At 50.5% G+C, this 20071-nt stretch overlaps 1 protein-coding gene across 10 annotated transcripts; it reads right to left on the reverse strand.

The window, feature by feature from the left end:
- Nucleotides 1-590: 590 nt before the first annotated feature.
- MTG2 (mitochondrial ribosome associated GTPase 2) lies at nucleotides 591-20022 on the reverse strand. Of its 10 annotated transcripts, XM_055265721.2 has the most exons (8): nucleotides 11191-12847; nucleotides 10845-10914; nucleotides 10486-10694; nucleotides 8211-8358; nucleotides 6173-6288; nucleotides 5288-5506; nucleotides 4883-5021; nucleotides 2991-3480 (listed from the first exon to the last, which is right to left on the reverse strand). In XM_055265721.2, exons 2-8 carry the CDS (start codon nucleotides 10882-10884, stop codon nucleotides 3086-3088), a joined length of 1266 nt encoding a protein of 421 aa, XP_055121696.2. In that variant the 5' UTR covers nucleotides 10885-10914; nucleotides 11191-12847; the 3' UTR covers nucleotides 2991-3085. The 10 variants fall into 10 exon arrangements, with proteins under 10 accessions (XP_063490115.1, XP_063490112.1, XP_063490114.1 ...); XM_063634045.1 differs by lacking the exons at nucleotides 2991-3480; nucleotides 10845-10914; nucleotides 11191-12847 and adding exons at nucleotides 591-1084; nucleotides 19993-20022; XM_063634040.1 differs by lacking the exons at nucleotides 10845-10914; nucleotides 11191-12847 and adding an exon at nucleotides 19993-20022.
- Nucleotides 20023-20071: the final 49 nt, after the last annotated feature.

Consider the following 20071-nt stretch of genomic DNA (forward strand, 5'->3'; position numbering starts at 1 on the left):
GCCAGGCCTGGCGCAGGCTGTAATCCCAGCTACCTGGGAGGCTGAGGCAGGAGAACTGCTTGAACCCAGGAGGCAGAGGTTGCAGTGAGCTGAGATCGCGCCACTGCACTCTAGCCTGGGTGAAAGAATGAGACTCCGTCTTAGAAAAATAAAAATAAAAATAGTTTCAAACTAGGAGCAGCCTAAAGGCTCCTCATGCCAGCGCCATCCTCCATGCACCTGCCAGAGCTTACCGACGCCGTCTCTGGGTCAGGTGTTCTGAGGCTGCTGGGGATACACAGAGACCCTGTGTCCCAGGCAGCCTACACATGCTGACGGTGGGGGGGTTGGCCTGCACCCTCCGTCCCTTCTGCAGCTAAGGACCGCGGTGTCAGCCACCACAGGCATGGCTATTAAAGACCCGCACAGATGGCCACATAGTGTACACTCCAGTAACAGGATCTGTCTGGAAGGCAGGTCCCTGGGGACACAAGGTAGACGGGTGGGTGCCCAGGGGAGGGGGAAGGGGGGGTTGATGCTAACGGACACAGGGTCTGTTTTTGGGGTGATGAAAACATTCTGGAATTAGCAGTGACAGTTGCACAACCTTCTGAACATACAAAAAACCACTGAATTATATAAAGTGGTGAATTTTATGGTATGTGAATCATATATCCCATTTGAAAAGCAGACTGACAAAAATTTGTTTCTAGGCAGGAAGCAGGAAACTGGGGAAGCCAAGTGTAGCTTTACCCCACTCAGGGAGAACAGTGTTGGAGAGAAAGCTGTCAGCTTTTAGAACGCGATGGCAAAAGCTGCGTGTGTGTTGGGGCTTTTGGCAGCAAGGAAAGTTCTGGGCAACCTTCATGGCAGTGACTCCCCCTCTGGGGCCTCAGCTTCAGCAAAGGATGAGGGCATGTCCCCAGAGCAGCCAGAGTCAGGCCTAGATCAAGGTTTCAACCCACGGGGAGGCTGGGCTGGGGGCTCCGTGCAGGGGTCGAGCCACGAGGCATCTTGAGCATCCCTGCAAGAGCATAAAGATGAAAGCCAGGGATAATTAACGCTGTCAGGCCTGGGTTGACTCCACAAAATCCTTTGTGGTGGCCTGAAAGGAAAAGCAAATCGATGCAAAACCCATCTCTGGTTTCTAGGACAGAAGGACCTTTGAAATTATAAGACATTAAAATAAAGCTTCGGGTAAAAGGACCGTCATGTTCTAGCTGCAGATTTGATGTGAGATCAAAACGCAATTGCTCCTCAAAGTCCAGGCACCGGCCTGCTGTGCAAGGTGCGCCCCACCCCAGCGTGCAGAGAAGCGGCCTGACCCTTGCGGCTAATCTCACCTGAGGCTGCTGTCGCTCCTCGAAGGGCTGAGGGTCCCCTCCTGATCATCCTTCTCTGCTTCTTTGTCCCCTCCACTTTTGTTTTTTTGAGACGGAGTCTTGCTCTGTTGCTCAGGCTGGAGTGCAGTGGCGCGATCTCGGCTCACTGCAAACTCTGCCTCCCAGGTTCACGCCATTCTCCTGCCTCAGCCTCCCGACTAGCTGGGACTACAGGTGACCGCCTGGCTAATTTTTTGTATTTTTAGTAGAGATGGGGTTTCACCGTGTTAGCCAGGATGGTCTTGATCTCCTGACCTCGTGATCCGCCAGCCTCGGCCTCCCAAAGTGCTGGGATTACAAGTCAAGTGTGACCACCAAGCCCAGAATGTTCTGTTTTTTTTTTTTTTTTTTTTTTTTCTTTTTAGACAGGGTCTTGCTCTGTCACTCAGGCTGGAGTGCAAGTGCAGTGGTGCAATCATGGCTCACTGCAGCCTCGACCTCCCAGGCTCACATGATCCTCCCACGTCAGCCTCTGGAGTGTCCCCTCCACTTTCTTAGGGGCTCCTCAGGGACATGTCAGAGGCCTGAGACTACTTGGGGGGTGTCTATGGGACAGGCAGGCTGCCAGCAGCTGAGCTGTCCTTGCCCTGTGGCCCCTCTGCAGTCAGAGAGACACCAGGCATGGGCCTGGCTTGGATGCATCAATACTTGACTGCAAAGACTTAAACCACAGACAGAAAAGGTGATGCTGCAGTCTCGAGGGGCAAACGCAAGGCCCCCTTAGCTGCCGTCCCACCGAGGGGTGAAGGCCCATCGTCTCCCTTTGGCTTGGTAACTGCCTGGTGCAGCGCAAGGGTTCTCTTTAAATCCCCAGCAAATGGAGCTGAGTGGAAATTCCACCTCATATTAGCAGGCACACGTCTCCTTCCACTCCTCACTATACCCTGCCCATGCCACGGCCGCCTTCTGGGAATAACGCTGACAGTTCCATGGCCCACACCCCCTCTAGTTAACTCGCTGTGCACACGGCAGCCCAGCCAGAAACACGCAGCCAGGTCGGATATTGGGAGCATTCAGTCGTGAAGCCTGAGGCTTCCTGGCTCCCACTGAGCACAGCGCCGCGTTCTGAAGGACAGGAAGAAGCTGGCCTCACTGCTCTTCTCAGACGGCTGATGGAGAAAAGCTCACAGCTGCCTGTGCCGCTCTGCCTGGACTTGCATCCTTGGCCCCACCCCTTGTGCAGATGTGAGGCTCCCCAAGACACTGGTGCCTGGGCTTGCTGTACCGCAGGGCTGCTGGACAATGGGCCAGACCCAACCCCGATGTGGATCCAGAGGTCTCTCTCCGTAGCAAGCCATGGAAGCGTGACGGGCACTGTGCTGAGAACCCCGGTCTGCACCTCTGACCTGGGGCTCTGGCTGTGCGGTTCTGTTGAGCTCACCCGAGAGTCCATGCGTGCATGGCGGAGACCCGAGTCAGTGGCAGGGCCACCCCGTTATGGGCACTCCTAATCCCTTATTAGGGGTGTTAATCAGCACAAATGAGCCAACTGGCTAATCAGTCGGCGCATGCTGACAGGTGCAGGAAATACAGAGGGCAGGCGGGGTGGGGGGCATGGAATGCTTCCTAACTTGAGGGCATCCCAGGCCAGCAGGCGGGGCCCAGAGACCCAGAAGCACCACAACTCCCCCGTGTCCACAAGGCACTTCCTTTATGCATTCAAAGCCACCAAGTTCACACCCAGGTTTGCTCAGAGGCCCAGAGGCGACCCCACTCTGGCGTGGCTACCACCTGAGTGGCTGGCGGCCCTGGCCCAGCTCGGCCTCCGTGTAGGCGTCATACAGCACCTTCAGGTGCAACAGCAGCTGCTCCAGGTTCTCGCCGGTCAACGCCGACAGCACAATGACCTCCTGTCCCAAGTGATCCTGGAGCTGGGACAGATTGGCTTGGGCTTCAGGGAGGTCAATCTTGTTTGCGATGATTGCGTGGGGCCTCTCAGATAGGCCCTTTTCATACATCTCCAGTTCGTATTTTAAATCGTCAACTTGAGTCCACGGCTCAGGCTGAGAAAGATCCACCACGAACAAGAGAAAGCGGCAGCGCTCGATGTGCCTGAGGAAGGCGGACCCCAGGCCCCTGTTCTGGTGGGCGCCTCGTATGATGCCGGGGATGTCGGCCACTGCAGGGAAGACAGGGGCGCACGAGGTGACCACTCGGCACACCCAGCACCAAGAGTGCCTTCCACCTCGAGTCTGGGAGGGAAGGCCTGGAGCCCACTGCGGAGGTGGATCTCCTGAGTTCTAACACTTTCCTTTCAAGGAACGCCTTGAACTGAAGCCATCTGATTTAGCACCTGGGTGATTCATTGGGCCAACTGACACCTGAGGAATTCAACGCTTGGAGATGTTTGGGAGACCGGCATGGCGATGGATCTATCTAACAGGAAACATTTCATACCTTCTCTTTCTGCTTCAAATAGGATTCAAAAAAGAGGAAAATGGCCGCCTGTACTCTACTAATCATTTGATTACTGACAGAAATTTACACTGTAGAGTACTCTGCAGATATCAAGTGCCGTTCAAATAACCTCACCAGCAGGCTTACTATTTTTAATGGGTATATTGTCTTCTGGGAAAAAGTTTTATTCTCTCAACAGGCACAAGGAAAGCTTTTAAGTCACATGTTGTGATGCTGCTGAGCTTCCACAGATGAAAGAGGGGTACAAATAGGGAAGAAATACTGTCCTCAGGGCTGGAATTTCAATGCAGGTTTCTGAACTGTAACTGACAGATTCCTGGGGGATGGGGTGGGAACCTGATTTTCATAGAGAACAGGCTGATTAAAATTGTTTAAATTAGGGCCGGGTGCGGTAGCTCACACCTGTAATCCCAACACTTTGGGAGACTGGGGCAGGGGGGCGCAGATCACTTGAGATCAGGAGTTCGAGACCAGCCTGGCCAACATGGTGAAACCCCGTCTCTACTAAAAATACAAAAAAATTAACTGGGCGTGGTGGCGCATGCCTGTAATCCCAGTTACTTGGGAGGCTGAGGCTCGCTTAAACATGAGAGGTGGAGGTTGCAGTGAGCTGAGATCACGCCACTGTACTCCAGTCTGGGTGACAGAGTGAGACTCCGTCTCAAAAAAAAAAATTGTTTACATTAGGAAAAACAATGCTACATTTTTTTTTTCCGAGACAGAGTTTCGCTCTGTCGCCCAGGCTGGAGTGCAGTGGCGCGATCTCGGCTCACTGCAAGCTTTGCCTTCCAGGTTCATGCCATTCTCCTGCCTCAGCCTCCCGAGTAGCTGGGACTACAGGCGCCCGCCACCACACCCGGCTGATTTTTTTGTATTTTTAGTAGAGACGGGGTTTCACCGTGTTAGCCAGGATGGTCTCGATCTCCTGACCTCGTGATCCGCCTGCCTCGGCCTCCCAAAGTGCTGGGATTACAGGTGTGAGCCACCGTGCCTGGCCAACAATGCTACATTTTAAATAGAAAGCTAAATTTAAGAGTTACATCATGATTTTTCTGAATTACATCATTTAACTCTAACCTTTGGGAGAATTCTGGAAGTTCTACCTGCTATTTGTTGGTGGCCTTCGTAGTGGACGATCCCGACGTGGGGCTTCAGGGTGGTGAACGGGTAGGAAGCCACGGCGGGTCTGGCGTTTGAAATGGCCCGGAGCAGTGAGGACTTCCCGGCATTGGGGAATCCCACCTGGGGGAAAGAGGGAAGACGGTGGCACGGCCCGCGGCAGCACCTTTGTTAGTGCAAAGTCTGTAACTAACTCGGATTGGAGGGAGGATTTCAGGGCTGGGGGATTCACAAGGGCTCGTGCTCACGACCAAGCCAGCAGTGTACTGATGGGAAAAAGGTGAGCCGCAAAGCTGCTCTCTTCCAGGCCACTGGCAAATCCCCATCGAGAAAAGTGGATTTTCTAGAGTTGAGTGTGTGCAGATGCTGTTGGCAGTGGGGACACCTACCATTCCGGCATGGGCCACCGTCTTGAGCTCCAGTTGGAGAACTCGCTGCTGTCCTGGCTGTCCAGGGGTACAGGTCACAGGGGCGCGGTTGTTGTTGGCCAGGAAGAAGCGGTTGCCTTTCCCTCCTGCCCCGCCCAGCGCGGCGACGTACTCATCTCCCACGCAAGACAGGTCGGCCACAACTCTGCCTCTCTCCTTCACCAGTGTGCCCACGGGGACCTGGGACACAGCAGACACTCATCAGCTGAGCTCTACGAGCAGTGAGGAAAGGCGGCCTTAACCCATTCCTGAAGCAAGTGCTAAGCAAAGAAGACAAGAGCGGACTGTCCCCGGGGTGGCTGCCCGCCCCACTCACCTCTGCTAACAGCTCCGGAGTACAAGGAAAAGGTCCCAGTGCTCCAGGGGTTTCATGGGGCTGGGTATATACCCTTCTGACTGCACAAAGGGCTTTTTCAAATAGTGTTTCTAAAACATTAGGGTGAACTGAAGCAACCGGAAAAAACAGCTAATCTAAGAGACGAGTGAATTCAGCTCGCGAAGGAGATGAAGGCCCGCTGCGTGCCAGTGGCTTCCCTCAGTCAGAGGGCAGCTCACGGGGTCAGAGACGGAGGAAGTGTGCGTGCCGTGGGCTCCCTTTTTAAAAGAGCATCATTTCACGAGTTTTTCACTAGACATGCACACAGTGCGACCCTGGTACAAAGCCCGTCTGGGTTGCTTTGAGGGGTGGGGCTGCTTTCCTGCTGCCTGCCAGCCTCCGTTTCCATTGTGCTACTTCCTGGCTGTGGGCATCAAGTCACAGAGGCCCCGTGGGTCACACGGTGGCCCCGAGGAGCTGGATGATCCAGAACAACGGGGACAGGGCCAGCTGCGGCAGTTTCGGCTCACCCGGATGTAGAGGACGGCGCCACTGCGCCCGAAGCAGTTTTTACTCCCGCCATCTTCTCCACTGATACCCTGGTACCGCGACAGGACCGACGACAGGGACTTGACTTGTGGGTCAACTAAAGCGAGAACAAGAATCTCAGTCCCTTTGTGTTAGGACAACCACGGCCTATTGCTGACGTGTCTGGGTCCAGTTTAAGAACCTTAAAAATACGTATGGAAGCATGGAATGAGGTTGCAGCAGAAGTTACAAAACCAGCAAAGTGACTTTTTAAAAATGAAATCCTTATTTTCCTTCAAAAAGTGCTATCATTTCTGAAAATTTTTAAATTTCTTATTTTTTACAGTAGCTGTATTCTATGCTTTTGTTGTGAAGGCTTCACTCCCAGCTCACTATGCGTCTATGCTGAGTGAGTGTCAATATAACCAGCAGCTGGCGGCACCCACCGAACCCACCGCACAGGCCTCGCGCTTTCACGCGACCGACATGTCAGCTTCCCTGACAGGAAACTCTCTGTGCTCCTGAAATTAAAAAACAAAACAAAACATGTTCAAAGTTGATTTTTCTTTTTTTTTTTTCAGACAGAGTCTCGCTCTGTCGGCCAGGCAGGAGTGCAGTGGCATGATCTTGGCTCACTGCAACATCTGTCTCCCGGGCTCAAGCGATTCTCCTGCCTCAGCCTCCCAAATAGCTGGGATTACAGGCATCCGCCACCACGACTGGCTAATTTTTCTATTTTTAGTAGAGACAGGGTTTCTCCATGTTGGCCAGGCTGGTCTTGGTCTTGAACTCCTGACCTCAGGTGATCCACTCGCCTTGGCCTCCCAAAGTGTTGGAATTACAGGCGTGAGCCACTGCGCCTGGCCTCAAAGTTGCTTTCATGGGTGTGCTATTTAACTATGAATATCCATATAATTTATTTTTTTTATGTTTTTTTTTTTTTTAATTTATATTTTTTTGAGACGGAGTTTCACTCTTGTTGCCCAGGCTGGAGTGCAATGGCATGATCTCAGCTCACTGCAACCTCTGCCTCCTGGATTCAAGCAATTCTCCTGCCTCAGCCTCCCTAGTAGCTGGGATTACAGGTGCCCGCCACCATGCCCAGCTAATTTTTTTTGTATTTTTAGTAGAGACGGGGTTTCACCATGTTGGCCAGGCTGGTCTCGAACTCCTGACCTCATGCGATCCACCCACCTCGGTCTCCCAAAGTGCTGGGATTACAGGCATGAGCCACTGCGCCCGGCTGAATATCCATATAATTTATAAAAATGATATCCATACATCAGGGTTTTTTTTGTTGTTGTTGTTGTTTTTTGTTTGTTTTTTTGAGATAAGGTCTTCTTCCTCTGTTGGCCAGGCTGGAGTGCAGTAGTAGCACAATCGGAGCTCACTGCAGCATCAACCTCCTGGGCTCAAGCCATCCTCCTGCTTCAGCCCCGAGTAGCTGGGACTATCAGTGTGTGCCACCACATCTGGTTATTATTATTATTTTTTAAGAGACAGGGTCTCACTATGTTGCCCAGGCTGGTCTCAAAAGCCTAGGCTCAAGTGATCCCCCACCTTGGCCTCCCAAAGTGCTGGGATTACAGGCATGAGCCACTGCACCTAGCTGGGTTTAAAAAATTTTACTTTCATTTTTTTAGAGACAGGGTATTGCTCTGTCACCTATGCTGGAATATGCAGTGGTGTGATCACGACTCACTGCAGCCTTGAACTCTGGGCTCCAGCAATCCTCCTGAGTAGCTGGGACCACAGGTGCACACTACCATGTCTGGCTAATTTTTCCAAAAATTTTTGGTAGATCCACAAACCTTGAGGCCAAAAAAAATTACAAAAACAAAAAAGACATGGTCTTGCTATATTGTCCAGGCTGGTCTTGAACTTATGGGCTCAAGTGATCCTCCTGCCTCAGCCTCTCCAAGTGCTGGGATCACAGGCATGAGCCACTGTGCCTGCCCATACATCAGGTTTTTAGTTCAAATGCACATGCAGTCTCGGGGCCCCTCCCCAACCCCACTTGCACTGCCCCAGGGCACCTGCCTCTCAGTATGACGTGTCCACCGTTGCCTCCGTCCCCTCCATCAGGGCCTCCAAACTCCTTGCGGGGCTCACTGTGGAAGCAGCTTGCTCCAGCGCCTCCGTTTCCTCCACAGACAAGCACTCTCCGATAGTCCACAAAATACCTTTTCTACAGAGAACACAAGTATCCCACGTCATCTCAACACTCCGAGGTCCTTTCAAGACACCATACATCCATTTGAGATGTACGTCTTCTATCTATAACAGCCTATTAAAATTAGAGGTTAATGACACTAATATCTTCTAAAATCTGAAGATAATCACTTCTAAAATCCAAAGATAAAAAACAGTTCCCACAAGTCAGTAGCATTTGTAAACCGAGGTAAATCCACAATGCAGATGTAAGTATTCTGTGTGGATCCACGCTTCAAAAATTCAGCATTTCTTATTCTAGGTGAGACTGATTTAAAAACAATAACAACAAAAATCAGCATTTCTAAGCTAAAAAACCCACATCTTATTTAGGAAATATTCCTTAAATAATGTGTCTTTCCATCCAAAAAAACCATTCCTGAAATCATAGATCTTTACTCTTAGAAAGTTCTAGTTTCCCAGGATGCGATAGGGAAACAGGGAGTTAGAATCGTTCCTGGACAATTACCAGGCTTTCGACTCTGAAGAAAGAGTATTTTCTGGGGCCTGATGAAAACAGGTCTCATTTAAAAAATGTCGTGATGCAAACAGAGCCCCTTGCTGGAGGGAAAGATGTTTTTTTGTTTGTTTGTTTGTTTGTTTTTTTTAGGCAGAGTCTCGCTCTGTCGCCCAGGCTGGAGTGCAACGGTGGGATCTCTGCTCACTGCAATCTCTGCCTCCCGGGTTCCCGCCATTCTCCTGCCTCAGCCTCCCAAGTAGCTGGCACTACAGGCGCCCGCCACTGCGCCCGGCTAATTTTTTGTATTTTTAGTAGAGACGGGGTTTCACCGTGTTAGCCAGGATGGTCTCGATCTCCTGACCTCGTGATCCGCCCGCCTCGGCCTCCCAAAGTGCTGGGATTACAGGCGTGAGCCACCGTGCCCGGCCAGGAAAACTGTTCTTTAGGTCACTAAGGTAGGTGCAATCTGGATAAAGAGAGAGAACCAACCAGGTTACTGTTCAACACACAACAGCTCCTACCACAGGAGGGTCAGCTTCCGCGGCCCAGGGTGCTGCAACCTCACCACACCCTGGGGAGGACACCTGGCTTCTGCCCACGTGCACAGACAGACGCGCCCTGCCCCTGACAGCCACCCAGGGCTGCTGCCTCTGCACTCCGATCCAATACTCCTCAAATGCATCTTTTTTTTTTCTTTTAAAAGAAAATACACAAACATTTTAAGATTCTTTGGCACCACCATGTGGAAAAACCACAAACTGTTATTTCCAAATCTCAATGTGTAATGCTGTCATGCGCCAATGCAAGCAAAATCCACCAGACAGGGAGGAAAGCCCCCCCGGTAAGCACTTCGTGGAGGCAAAACCTCGACTCACTTTCTCTCCTGGGGAGGAGAGAAGCCTGTGCGAACGCTTCAGCTATCTGAGCACACATCCCACCAAAGCGGCTTTTCCACTGGAAGTGCTGTTCGTCCCAGTAATGCTTATCTGAAGCCCCTCCATTCAGGAGGAAATGAAGGGAGTCATAAATGTGCATTTTCTTGAATTTATTAGAGACAATTCATGTTTTAAATAGGAGGTTTTGGTAAATAGAACAAGAAAAACTTGTAAGGCTTAAAGAACCATAAAACGGAAGGTCTATTTCCCCCCACTTTGTTTATTTTTATTTATTAATTAAAAATTTTTTTTTTTTAGTAGAGACAGGGTTTCACCATGTTGGCCAGGCTGGTCTCGAACTCCTGACCTCAAGTGATCCGCCTGCCTCAGCCTCCCAAAGTGTTGGGATAACAGGCATGAGCCACCGTGCCCAGCCTCCGCATTTGTTTTAAACTAAGAAATAGCCACACATATTAAAGGACATATGTAACATGCATGTAAGATACACAGGCTCATGGTAAAACGAGCAGCCTGTATCACAGCTTTCCAGGCACCCAGCGCCTCTCCCAGCCTGCTGGGATTTGCTGAGTGTGGGATTTAGCACATAGACCTGCGTTTCACCCCATCATTTTCAAGAAGCTCCACGTGCCCCATCACTAAGATCATCAACTAACATCAACAGAGATGAGATCAAGAGCAGGACCCGAAACCACACCCTGTGCCTTCTGAGGAGGAGACAGGCAAGCTGCTCTAACTCCAGAAGTCTCACCAGCTTTTTCTCAGAGAGTGGCTTCTTCCCCGGGAGTTCCTGATGCCTGGCGAGGTCCGCACAGCCGACCGAGAGCAGCCTGGGAAAAGCCTGCTGTGGCAGTAGCCGGCTGGGCTTGAGGCCAGCCCGTGTGGACAAAGCCCAGTGCCCCACGCCCTCAAACACGGTCCTCAATCTTGCTGAGAAAAGCCTCGCAGGTTTCATGGCCCCTACAGAAGTCAAATTGGCAGAATGAGATACTTGGTTTAATCCTGGGCATGAAACAGAAACTGAAGAGGAGGGCCTCATGCAGCAGGTCTCCATGCACGTTTCTGAAACCAACAAGTGAACTGATGAATCCAGCTTTCCTGGTCACTCACCCTCTTGGCCCTGGGTCGCACGTCTTGTCCTCTGACCCATCAGCCTATCTGTGACTTGGGAGCAGGATTTCTGTACAAACGATTTAAAACATTAAATCTTCCACAACACTGGACAGATCCTCTTACGGAAGAGCAAGTATCCGCGCAACAAACATATTAAAAAGGAAATCTGAAGTGCAAGTCAAAATTTCTTCAAAATAAAAACACCCATTTATTAAAATGTTATCAAGAGTGTTATCCTGTGTAATTTTAAAGTTGTGATATTGGAACACAAGCATATTAAACATGGGGCATAGCGGCTAAGCACCCAGGCTCTGGAAAGTAACTCTAAGGGAAGGCCACCCACCTGTGTGGCCTTGGCCTCCTCACTTGTAAGGACAAGGCTGGGTGAGGACGGGCTGAGCTGATCCACAAGGCTGCATAACCGCCACCCTGGCTGTGGCACTGACAGAATGAGAAGAACACACTTGGCCTCTGCTCCTGGCTCCTGACAGAGTTCTCAGAACGCTGGTAATTTCCTGGGTGACAGGGGTGATAGGGGTGCCTGACACAGAGCTCCTAAATCCCTTGGACTTCACAGGTGACAGAAGAGTCTTCTGTTCTAATGAGGCACCTCTTGGTGGGCTCCTGGATGGCCTTGGGAGGGGGCTGGTCATCATAAAGACCAAGCCATGATGAGAAGCCTGGACCTTTCCGCCCCACCCCCCAACCTCAAAAAAGGGGAGAAGGGCTGGAGGCTGAGTTCATAACTGATCATGTCTCCATGACGAGGCCTCCATGGAAATCCTTGAACTAGGGGATCTGGAAAGCTTTCAGTTTGGTGAACTCATCGCCGTGCTGTAAGGCCAGCCACACAACTCCCTGGGGACAAAGGCTCCTGTGCTTAGGACCCTCTGGGCCTCGCCCATGCCCCTCCTCACCCAGCTGCCCACCCATGCCCGCTGCGGCATCCTTTATAGTAAACTGGCAACGCAAACTAAGTGCCTTCCTGAGTTCTGGGAGCCACTACCGCAAATCATCAAACCTGAAGGGGTCGTAGGAACCCCCAACGTGTAGCCAAGATGGACAGAAGTGTGGGTACCCCAGGGACCCACTAATTGCAATTAGCATCTGAAATGGGGGGTGACTGAGCCCCTAACGCTGGGGACCGTGATAACTGCGGCAGGGTCAGATTGAACTGAATTACAGGATGCCTGGCTGGTGTCTGCAGAGGACTGGCGAATTGTTGGTGCGGAAAACCCACACATTTGGTGCCTGATGTGTGGTGTGGGTGGAAATATCGCCGGAGCCACAGGGTTGGCACAGCTGCAGACTCTAAGTGCCAGCTACTGTCACTCTCGAAGCCTCATTTAAGCCGTCACTCATTCAACAAGCCGCTCATGACAGCCGGCTACCTTGCAGGTGCCAAGGGCACAGTGAGGAAGTCACCGACTCTGCCCTCCAGGAGAGGACAGCCCCTCTCGCTTCACCATGAGCACAAACACCCGCCTCCTCCCAGAGCTCCCCAGTCTTCAGCAGGCCCCACAGGAGGGACCTTACAAGGTGCTCCCCATCCTGACTGCGAAAGACATGTACAGAAGGGGCCCCAGTGGATGGCTGAAAACTCAACATGAGGCCAGCGCAGGAGCACAACGAGGGGACACCGCCCGCCTCCTCCCTCGCGGTGCCTCGGACGCCTCCCTCTCCCCAGCCTCACTCCTCTGAAAAGGCGCCACCTCCTTTGGGGGGGTCGCTACCTCTGCGGGGTCCTTGGCTATTCTGCTTTAATTCTGAGGCAATCACAGTCACAGAAAAGCTAGAAGAGTACAAAGAACTTCCTCCTGAATCACTTAAGAGTCAGTCGCCGACTGGACTTCCCTGCACCCAGAACAGTCCATATGTGTTTCCTACAGAAAATGGTGTCCTCTCCAGAACCAGGGTGTCACTGAGACTGGCCATGACAGACAGCCCCTCCCCAGGCCCTCCCACATGGGCCCCGGTCTCAGCAGTGCCTCTCCCTGTAGGAGAGTCTGCGTCCCCATCCCTGCTGCCTGCAGCTGCCACACCTTGTCCGGCTCCTTGAGCTGGAAGGTTCCTCAGCCTCTCCTGACTCCCGGGCTGGCCCTGACACCTGGGAGGCAGCAGGCCAGCTGTGCACAGGACATCCTCATTCCCAGTTCAGCACTCTGGGGTCATTCTAATTTTCCCTTGTGGTCTCGGTAACTCCATTCTCCGCCTGTAAGAAACCAGGCCTCCATGCACTTTAAGATATTTATGGAGCTGCTCAACCCCTACCCTACTGTGACGCGCCACCTCCCCGCCTGCTCCCAGAGCTGCCCATTCTTCAGCAGGTCTCTGTTCCCCGACTGGCTGAGTCCCCGTGCTGGGCCACCTCTCCATGGGACACCCTCCCCTGGATACCCTTCCTGTAAATATATTTTGCAGGACAGCTGATTATGAGATGGTTTTAGATTTGTGGACAAGGTGTAAAGGCATCCCTGCGGACTTCCTCCCCAGTGTCCCCCACAGCCGCGCCTGCGTGCACTGCTACTAACTGAGCTCCAGGTGGGGCTTGGGGCTCAGCAGTTTCCCAAGAGTGTCCTTCTTCTGGTCCAGGATCCAGGCCAGGATCCACCCCACTTTTAACCATTATGTAGGGATATTTTTAAGTGCTTGAAGAAAAGAGGCACCGAGGTATTCTATACGCAGGGAAAATATCTTTCAGAGACGAAGGTGCAATAAAGATTCTAGATGGCAGAAAACGAACATAGTTTGTCACTAATATAGCTGCTGTATAAGGAACGCTGAAGAAAGTTCCTCGGGTTGAAGGAAAATGATACCAGAGGGAAGCCTGGATCTTGAGGAGGGAAGGGAGAGCAACAGAAATGGTAAATATAAAATACTATTGTTTTCCTCTTAGGAGTTCTTAAATATGTAAGACTGTAGACAAAAAAACATTGTGTAGTGGGTTTCCAACACGCATAGAAGTAATCCACGTGAAAGGCAACAGAAAGGTCAGGAGGGGATTCAAGGGACCCAGAGGACTGCAAGGTCCCCACGTTTCTGTGAGGGGCACAGTATGAACTCTGAGCAGACAGTGAAGGCTAACAGGTGCGCAGACTGGAACCTCCAGAGCAATGAGTAAGACACAACACAAAGACACAGATCCGAAAAGCCAACAGATAAATGAAATGCTCAGAACTAGCCCAACAATTCAGAAGAAAAAGAACAAACCAACAAAAAACAGAGGGGACAAATAGGAAACAAATAATAAAAGTGCACCTAAATCTAACCATATAAATGATTTCATTAAATGTTAATGTTGGCCGGGCGCGGTGGCTCACGCCTGTAATCCTAGCACTTTGGGAGGCTGAAGCAGGCGGATCACGAGATCAGGAGTTCGAGACCAGCCTGACCAACGTGGTGAAACCCCGTCTCTACTAAAAATACAAAAATTAGCCAGGCATGGTGGCGTGCACCTGTAATCCCAGCTACTCAGGAGGCTGAGGCAGGAGAATCACTTGAACGGGGAGGCGGAGGTTGCAGTGAGCCAAGATTGCATCATTGCACTCCAGCCTGAGACAGAGCGAGACTCCATTTCAAAAAAAAAAAAAAAAGTTAATGTTTGCAAATTCTAATTAAAAGGCAGAGGTTGACAAAGTGGATTAAAAAGACCTAGCTGGGCACAGCAGTTCCTGGCTGTAATCCTAGCACTGTGGGAGGCCAAGGCGGGAAGATCTCTTGAAGCCATGAGTTCGAGACCAGCCTGGGCAAAATAGCAAGACCCCTGTCTCTACCAAAGGAATCAGCTGGGCATGGTGGCGCACCCCTGTAGTCCCAGCTACTTGGGAGGCTGAGGTGGGAGGATCACTTGAGCCCATGAATTCAAAGCTGCTATGAGCTATGAATATGCCACTGCACTCCAGCCTGAGCAATAGAACGAGAGAAAGAGACCCTTTTTTTTTTTTTTTTTTGAGACAGGGTCTCACTCTGTCACCCAAGCTGGAGCGCAGTGACATAATCACAGCTCTTACAGCCTTGATTTCCTGTACTAAAGAGATCCTCCTACCTCAGCCTCCTGAGTAGCTGGGGCTACAGGTAAGTGCCAGTGTGCCTAATTTTTAAATTTTTTTTGCAGAAACGGGGTCTCCCAGTTACCCAGGCTGATCTCAAGCGATCCTCCTGTCTTGGCCTCCCAAAGTGCTGAGATTACAAGCATGAGCCACCACACCTGGCCTGAGACCCTATGTCTAAAAATAGAAAAATAAAAACAGTAAAGACACAAAATCTGAACAATGCTATCAAAATATTTATCTAGTTGACATTATGTAACAGTACATCCAACAACTGTAGAATATACACTATTTTCAGGTACAGGTGGAACAGTCACCAAAACAGACCATAAGATGTGTCATAAGTCTCAATACATTGAAAAGAAATCATATACAGTCACTCCTCCATATCTGTGAAGTCAACAAACCTCAGGTCAAAAATATCCAGAAAACAAACAAAAAAAACCAGTAATAATACAACAATTTTTTTAATTAAAAAAAAGTATAACAGCTATTTACATAGCATTTACATTGTATTGTACTATAAATAATCTAGATCAGCACACACCTGACAGACAGCCAGAGGGCAAGAGAATGCTGGGAACGACTTTACGCCAGCAAATTCAGTAACAAATTCAACTTACGTGAAATGGACAAATTTCTTGAAAAAGGCAACTTATTAAAGAAACACAAGAATAAACAATCTAAAATAGCCCTGTATCTACTCAAGAAGTTAAATTTCTTACAAAAGAACACTCCCCAAAGGAAAACTCTAGCTCGGCTTGTTTTCCTGGTAAATTCCATGTAACATTCCAGGAAGAAACAGTGCCCATCTTACACAAGCTTTTTCAGAAAACAGAGGAAGTGAGATCACTATCCAACTCATCCTATGAGGCTAGTACCAAAACCTGACACTCAGAAAAAATAAAATTACAGACCATACCCCTCATGAATATAGATGCAAATAACTCTCAACAAAATATTACGCAATTGAATCTAGCAGTTCAGAAAGGATCACACATCAAGACCTAGCAGGGGCAATCTCAGAACACAAGGCCACATCAAGCAGTCAAAACTCAGCCCAGGCACTTCACTCTATCAGCACGTGGTACCACTGTCTCAACACCCATTCATGAGGAGGAAAACAAAACATCTCAGCAAACTGGGAACAGACGGGAACATCTTCGCCCTGATAAGGGCACTACATAGGGCCTACAGCTAATCACATTTAATGAAGAAAGACTGAATGGTTACCTAACAAGATGGAGAAAAAGGGCCTCCACATGCACCATTGCTATGCAACAATGTCCTTTCACACACTGAAATAAAGAGGGAAAAAAGGAAGAAGTAAAACTGTCCCTGTTTACAGAAGAGAGGACAGAGTTCCATAGAGAATCCCAGGGAAGGCTGGGCACGGTGGCTCAGGCCTGTAAACCCAGCACTTTGGGAGGCCGTGGTGGGCGATCATTTGAGATCAGGAGTCTGAGACCAGCCTGGCCAACATGGTGAAACTCCATCTCTACTAAAAATATAAAAATTAGCCAGGCGTGGTGGCACGTGCCTGTAGTCCCGGCTACTTGGGAGGCTGAGGCAGGAGAATCGCTTGAACCTGGGAGGCAGACGCTGCAGTGAGCCGAGATCGCGTCACTGCACTCCAGCCTGAGCGACAGAGCAAGACTCCATCTCAAAAAAAAAAAAAAAAGCCCCAGGGAAGAGAACTGAGCAAGATGGCATGTTATTGGGCTAATATAAAAAATCAATTGTATTCTTAAATACCAGCCGCAAACAACTGTAAATTAAAGTTAAGAAAAAACCCCATTTATGGTAGTGCCAAATACAAAAAGTACCTGAAAATAACTGAACAATAAACCTTCAAGACCTCTACCTCACTACTTGCAAAATACTGTTCTAAGTATTTTTCAGGGATTAACTCATTCAGTCCTCATAAAACTCTGTGAAGTCAGTCCTTCATCATCCTCATTTTAAAGTTGCGCAAACTGAGGCAGACAGGTGAAGAGACTTAACCTAGAGCGATCAGATGGGAAGGCTCAGGGGTGGGGCATAAAAACAGGCTGGGGAAAAACAACTCGGGCTCATCAACACGAGCATAGTCACGGCTCAGCCTGCTGGAATGTTACACCATCCAGCCCGGATATTCTGGAAACCAGGCTTCCTGATGCAGGTGACACGGAACCTGAAGATCAACCGCAGAGAAGGTTGCAAAGCCAACCAGAGACCTGAACTCGGAATCTTGCCTAATTTGCTTCCTCCTTTTTGCCCTTTCAATTTCTCTTTGGAGGCCCGCTGAGTGCTGTGCTCTCCCTGCCGGATGAACAAATCCCACTGTTTCACGCTGCTCTTTGGTGTCTTTATTTGCCTTCCAACAAGGCTGTCCTTGACCTGTCCAGCACAGTCCCCACTGGCCAAATGTGGCCATTTGGCTAAAATTAACTGAAATGTAAAAACTCAGTTCCTCAGGTAACATCTAAGTGCTCACAGCCACATGTCGCGAGTGGGTAGCATATGGGGCAGCACAGATTAGAACACTGCCCTCATCACAGAAAGGTTTTTTTTGAGACAAGTCTCACTCTGTCTCACTCCCAGGCTGGAGTGCAATAGCATGATCTCACCTCACTGCAACCTTCGCCTCCTGGGTTCAAGCAATTCTTGTGCCTCAGCCTTCCAAGAAGCTGGGATTACATGCACCCATCACCATGCTCAGCTAATTTGTGTATATACATATACATGTGTGTATATATATATATATATATATATATATTTTTTTTTTTTTTTTTGAGACAGAGTCTCACTCTGTCGCCCAGGCTGGAGTGCAGTGGCGTGATCTCAGCTCACTGAAACCTCTGCCTCCCGGGTTCAAGGGATTCTCCTGCCTCAACCTCCCGAGTAGCTGGGATTACAACTGCGTGCCACCACGCCCAGCTAATTTTTCTATTTTTAGTAGAGACAGGGTTTCACCATGTTGGCCAGGCTGGTCTTGAACTCCTGATCTTGTGATCTGCCCACCTCAGCCTCTCAAATTGCTGGGATTACAAGCATCAGCCACCATGCCCCGGCCATTTTTTTTTTTTTTTTTTTTTGAGGCAGAGTTTCACTCTTGTAGCCCAGGTTGGAGAGCAATGGTGGGATCTCGGCTCACTGTAACCTCCGCCTCGTGGGTTCAAGTGATCCACTCGCTTCAGCCTCCTGAGTACCTGGGATTACATGCACCCACCACCACGCCCAGCTCATTTTTGTATTTTTAATAGAGACGGGGTTGCACCGTGTTGGCCAAGCTGGTCTCGAACTCCTGACCTCAGGTAATCCACCCGCCTCGGCCTCCCAAAGTGCTGGGATTACAGGCGCGAGCCACCACGCCTGACCAATATATCCACTTTTAAATGTATTCCTAACAATAATACCCTGCGAGGGGTAATACTGCATGCCGAGCTATCTTCCATTTGCTTTTCCAGACCAGTTTTCCACCCTGCCCTGTGCTGTGTGTCAGGAGCCTGAGCTTGCCCCACAGGAAAACCTACTGGTCCCTCTACCAGAGACCGGAGGCAGGAGCAGGAGGCCAGGACATGGACCTCCCTGCCCACTCAGACTGAGGCTAACACCTCCAGTCCAAGAAGCCCTCCCCAGTGACTCTTCTCCCTGTCCCGGTCACTGCTGCCTTCCCTGATCCTTTGGAGTCCAGGAGTAGAAACTCCACTGCCACCAGTTCCAGGCTAAAGGACCAACTGTCATTTACCTGCGCTGTGCCTTTGCAAACGGTCCCTTTATAAACCCTCCTCAAATCCTCCTGTGGGCATGAAACCTGATTTTTTTTTTTTTGTATGTTTTTGAGAGTCTTGCTCTGTTGCCCAGGCTGGAGCAGAGTGGTGCGGTCTCGGCTCATTGCAACCTCCACCTCCCAGGTTCAAGCGATTCTCCTGCCTCGGCCTCCCCAGTAGCTGGGATTACAGGCGCCTGCCACCACGCCCGGCTACTTTTTTGTATTTTTAGTAGAGATGGGGTTGCATCATGTTTCACCATGATGACAGGCGTGAGCCACCGCGCCCAGTGGAAACCTGATTCTTGACTTTACATTTTTGATGCCCATCTAAAGCAGTGGAGGCTGAGACTCACAGAGGTTAAGTCACTTGCCCGAAGTCACACAGTATTCTCTGGCCTCCCTGGAATGTTGCTGACACCTGCATTTTACGGCAGGAATCTTCCCACTGAGGTTCGCGTACACAGACTTCCCAAGGGACTAAGGCCAGGATAATTTCAAAGGAATCCATTTTCTGCCCAAGTTTTGCAACGTTCTCTCTGCTAAAACAGAACTGCCTGAGGACGAATCTGCGTTTAAAACAATCTGAATTCTCCTTTTCCGTCCCCCTTTTATAATAGGTCCTCCCCTTTACAAAAAAAAGGTATTTCTCTAGTGACACTGCCCAACAACCCCTCTAATTCCCACCTACAGGTCTGTGTGAACGCCGTTCCTCGGTATCTACAGCTACGAGAACGTAAATGGGAATAGAAAGGGTAACCCGCTCTGACTGGGCAAAAGCCACTCACGGACAGTGAATTATCTGGAAATGCGTCTCCTTGAGGCGCGTTTACAATACAAAACTTTATTGTTGTTTTATCATCCAAATGTGTATATATTTATGTTGTTTTGTGCAACTGTACACTGCCAATAATCACTTTAAAATGTTTAATACTTAGAGCGCTGGATCAAAGCAAATTCCTAACAACTTGACTCGGAACTCACACGGCACCCATCCTGTGACAGAGCAGCACCGGGGTGGCTGACAAGACTTCCGACCCCAAAACGCGGTTCCGCGGAGAGAGTGGGGCAGGACCGGGGAGCAAGGCGCAGCTCCCCATCGCCGGAGCGCTCGCTACTCCAGGGCCGCAGCGCTCCGTCCCGCCGGGGTTCGCAGCCCGGCAGCCCTCCAGGCCTCTCAGCTCCTAGGCCGGGACCTCTCCCGCTCCCAGCGCCCCGGTACCCCGCGGCCCAGGCCGAGGCCCCTCCTTACGCCCGGGCCGCGACCACCCCCGGGGCCCCCGCTCCCCGCTCCCCGCTCCCCGCTCCCCGCTCCCCGCTCCCCGCTCCCCGCTCCCGCACTCACCGGCTCGGGAGAGTACGTCACTTCCGGAGCGTCGCAAGTGGCCGACCACTTCCGGGGGGTTTTGGCTCCGGAAGCCCAA

The sequence above is a fragment of the Symphalangus syndactylus genome, chromosome 24 (assembly GCF_028878055.3).
Source record: "Symphalangus syndactylus isolate Jambi chromosome 24, NHGRI_mSymSyn1-v2.1_pri, whole genome shotgun sequence".
Lineage (NCBI taxonomy): Eukaryota > Metazoa > Chordata > Mammalia > Primates > Hylobatidae > Symphalangus > Symphalangus syndactylus.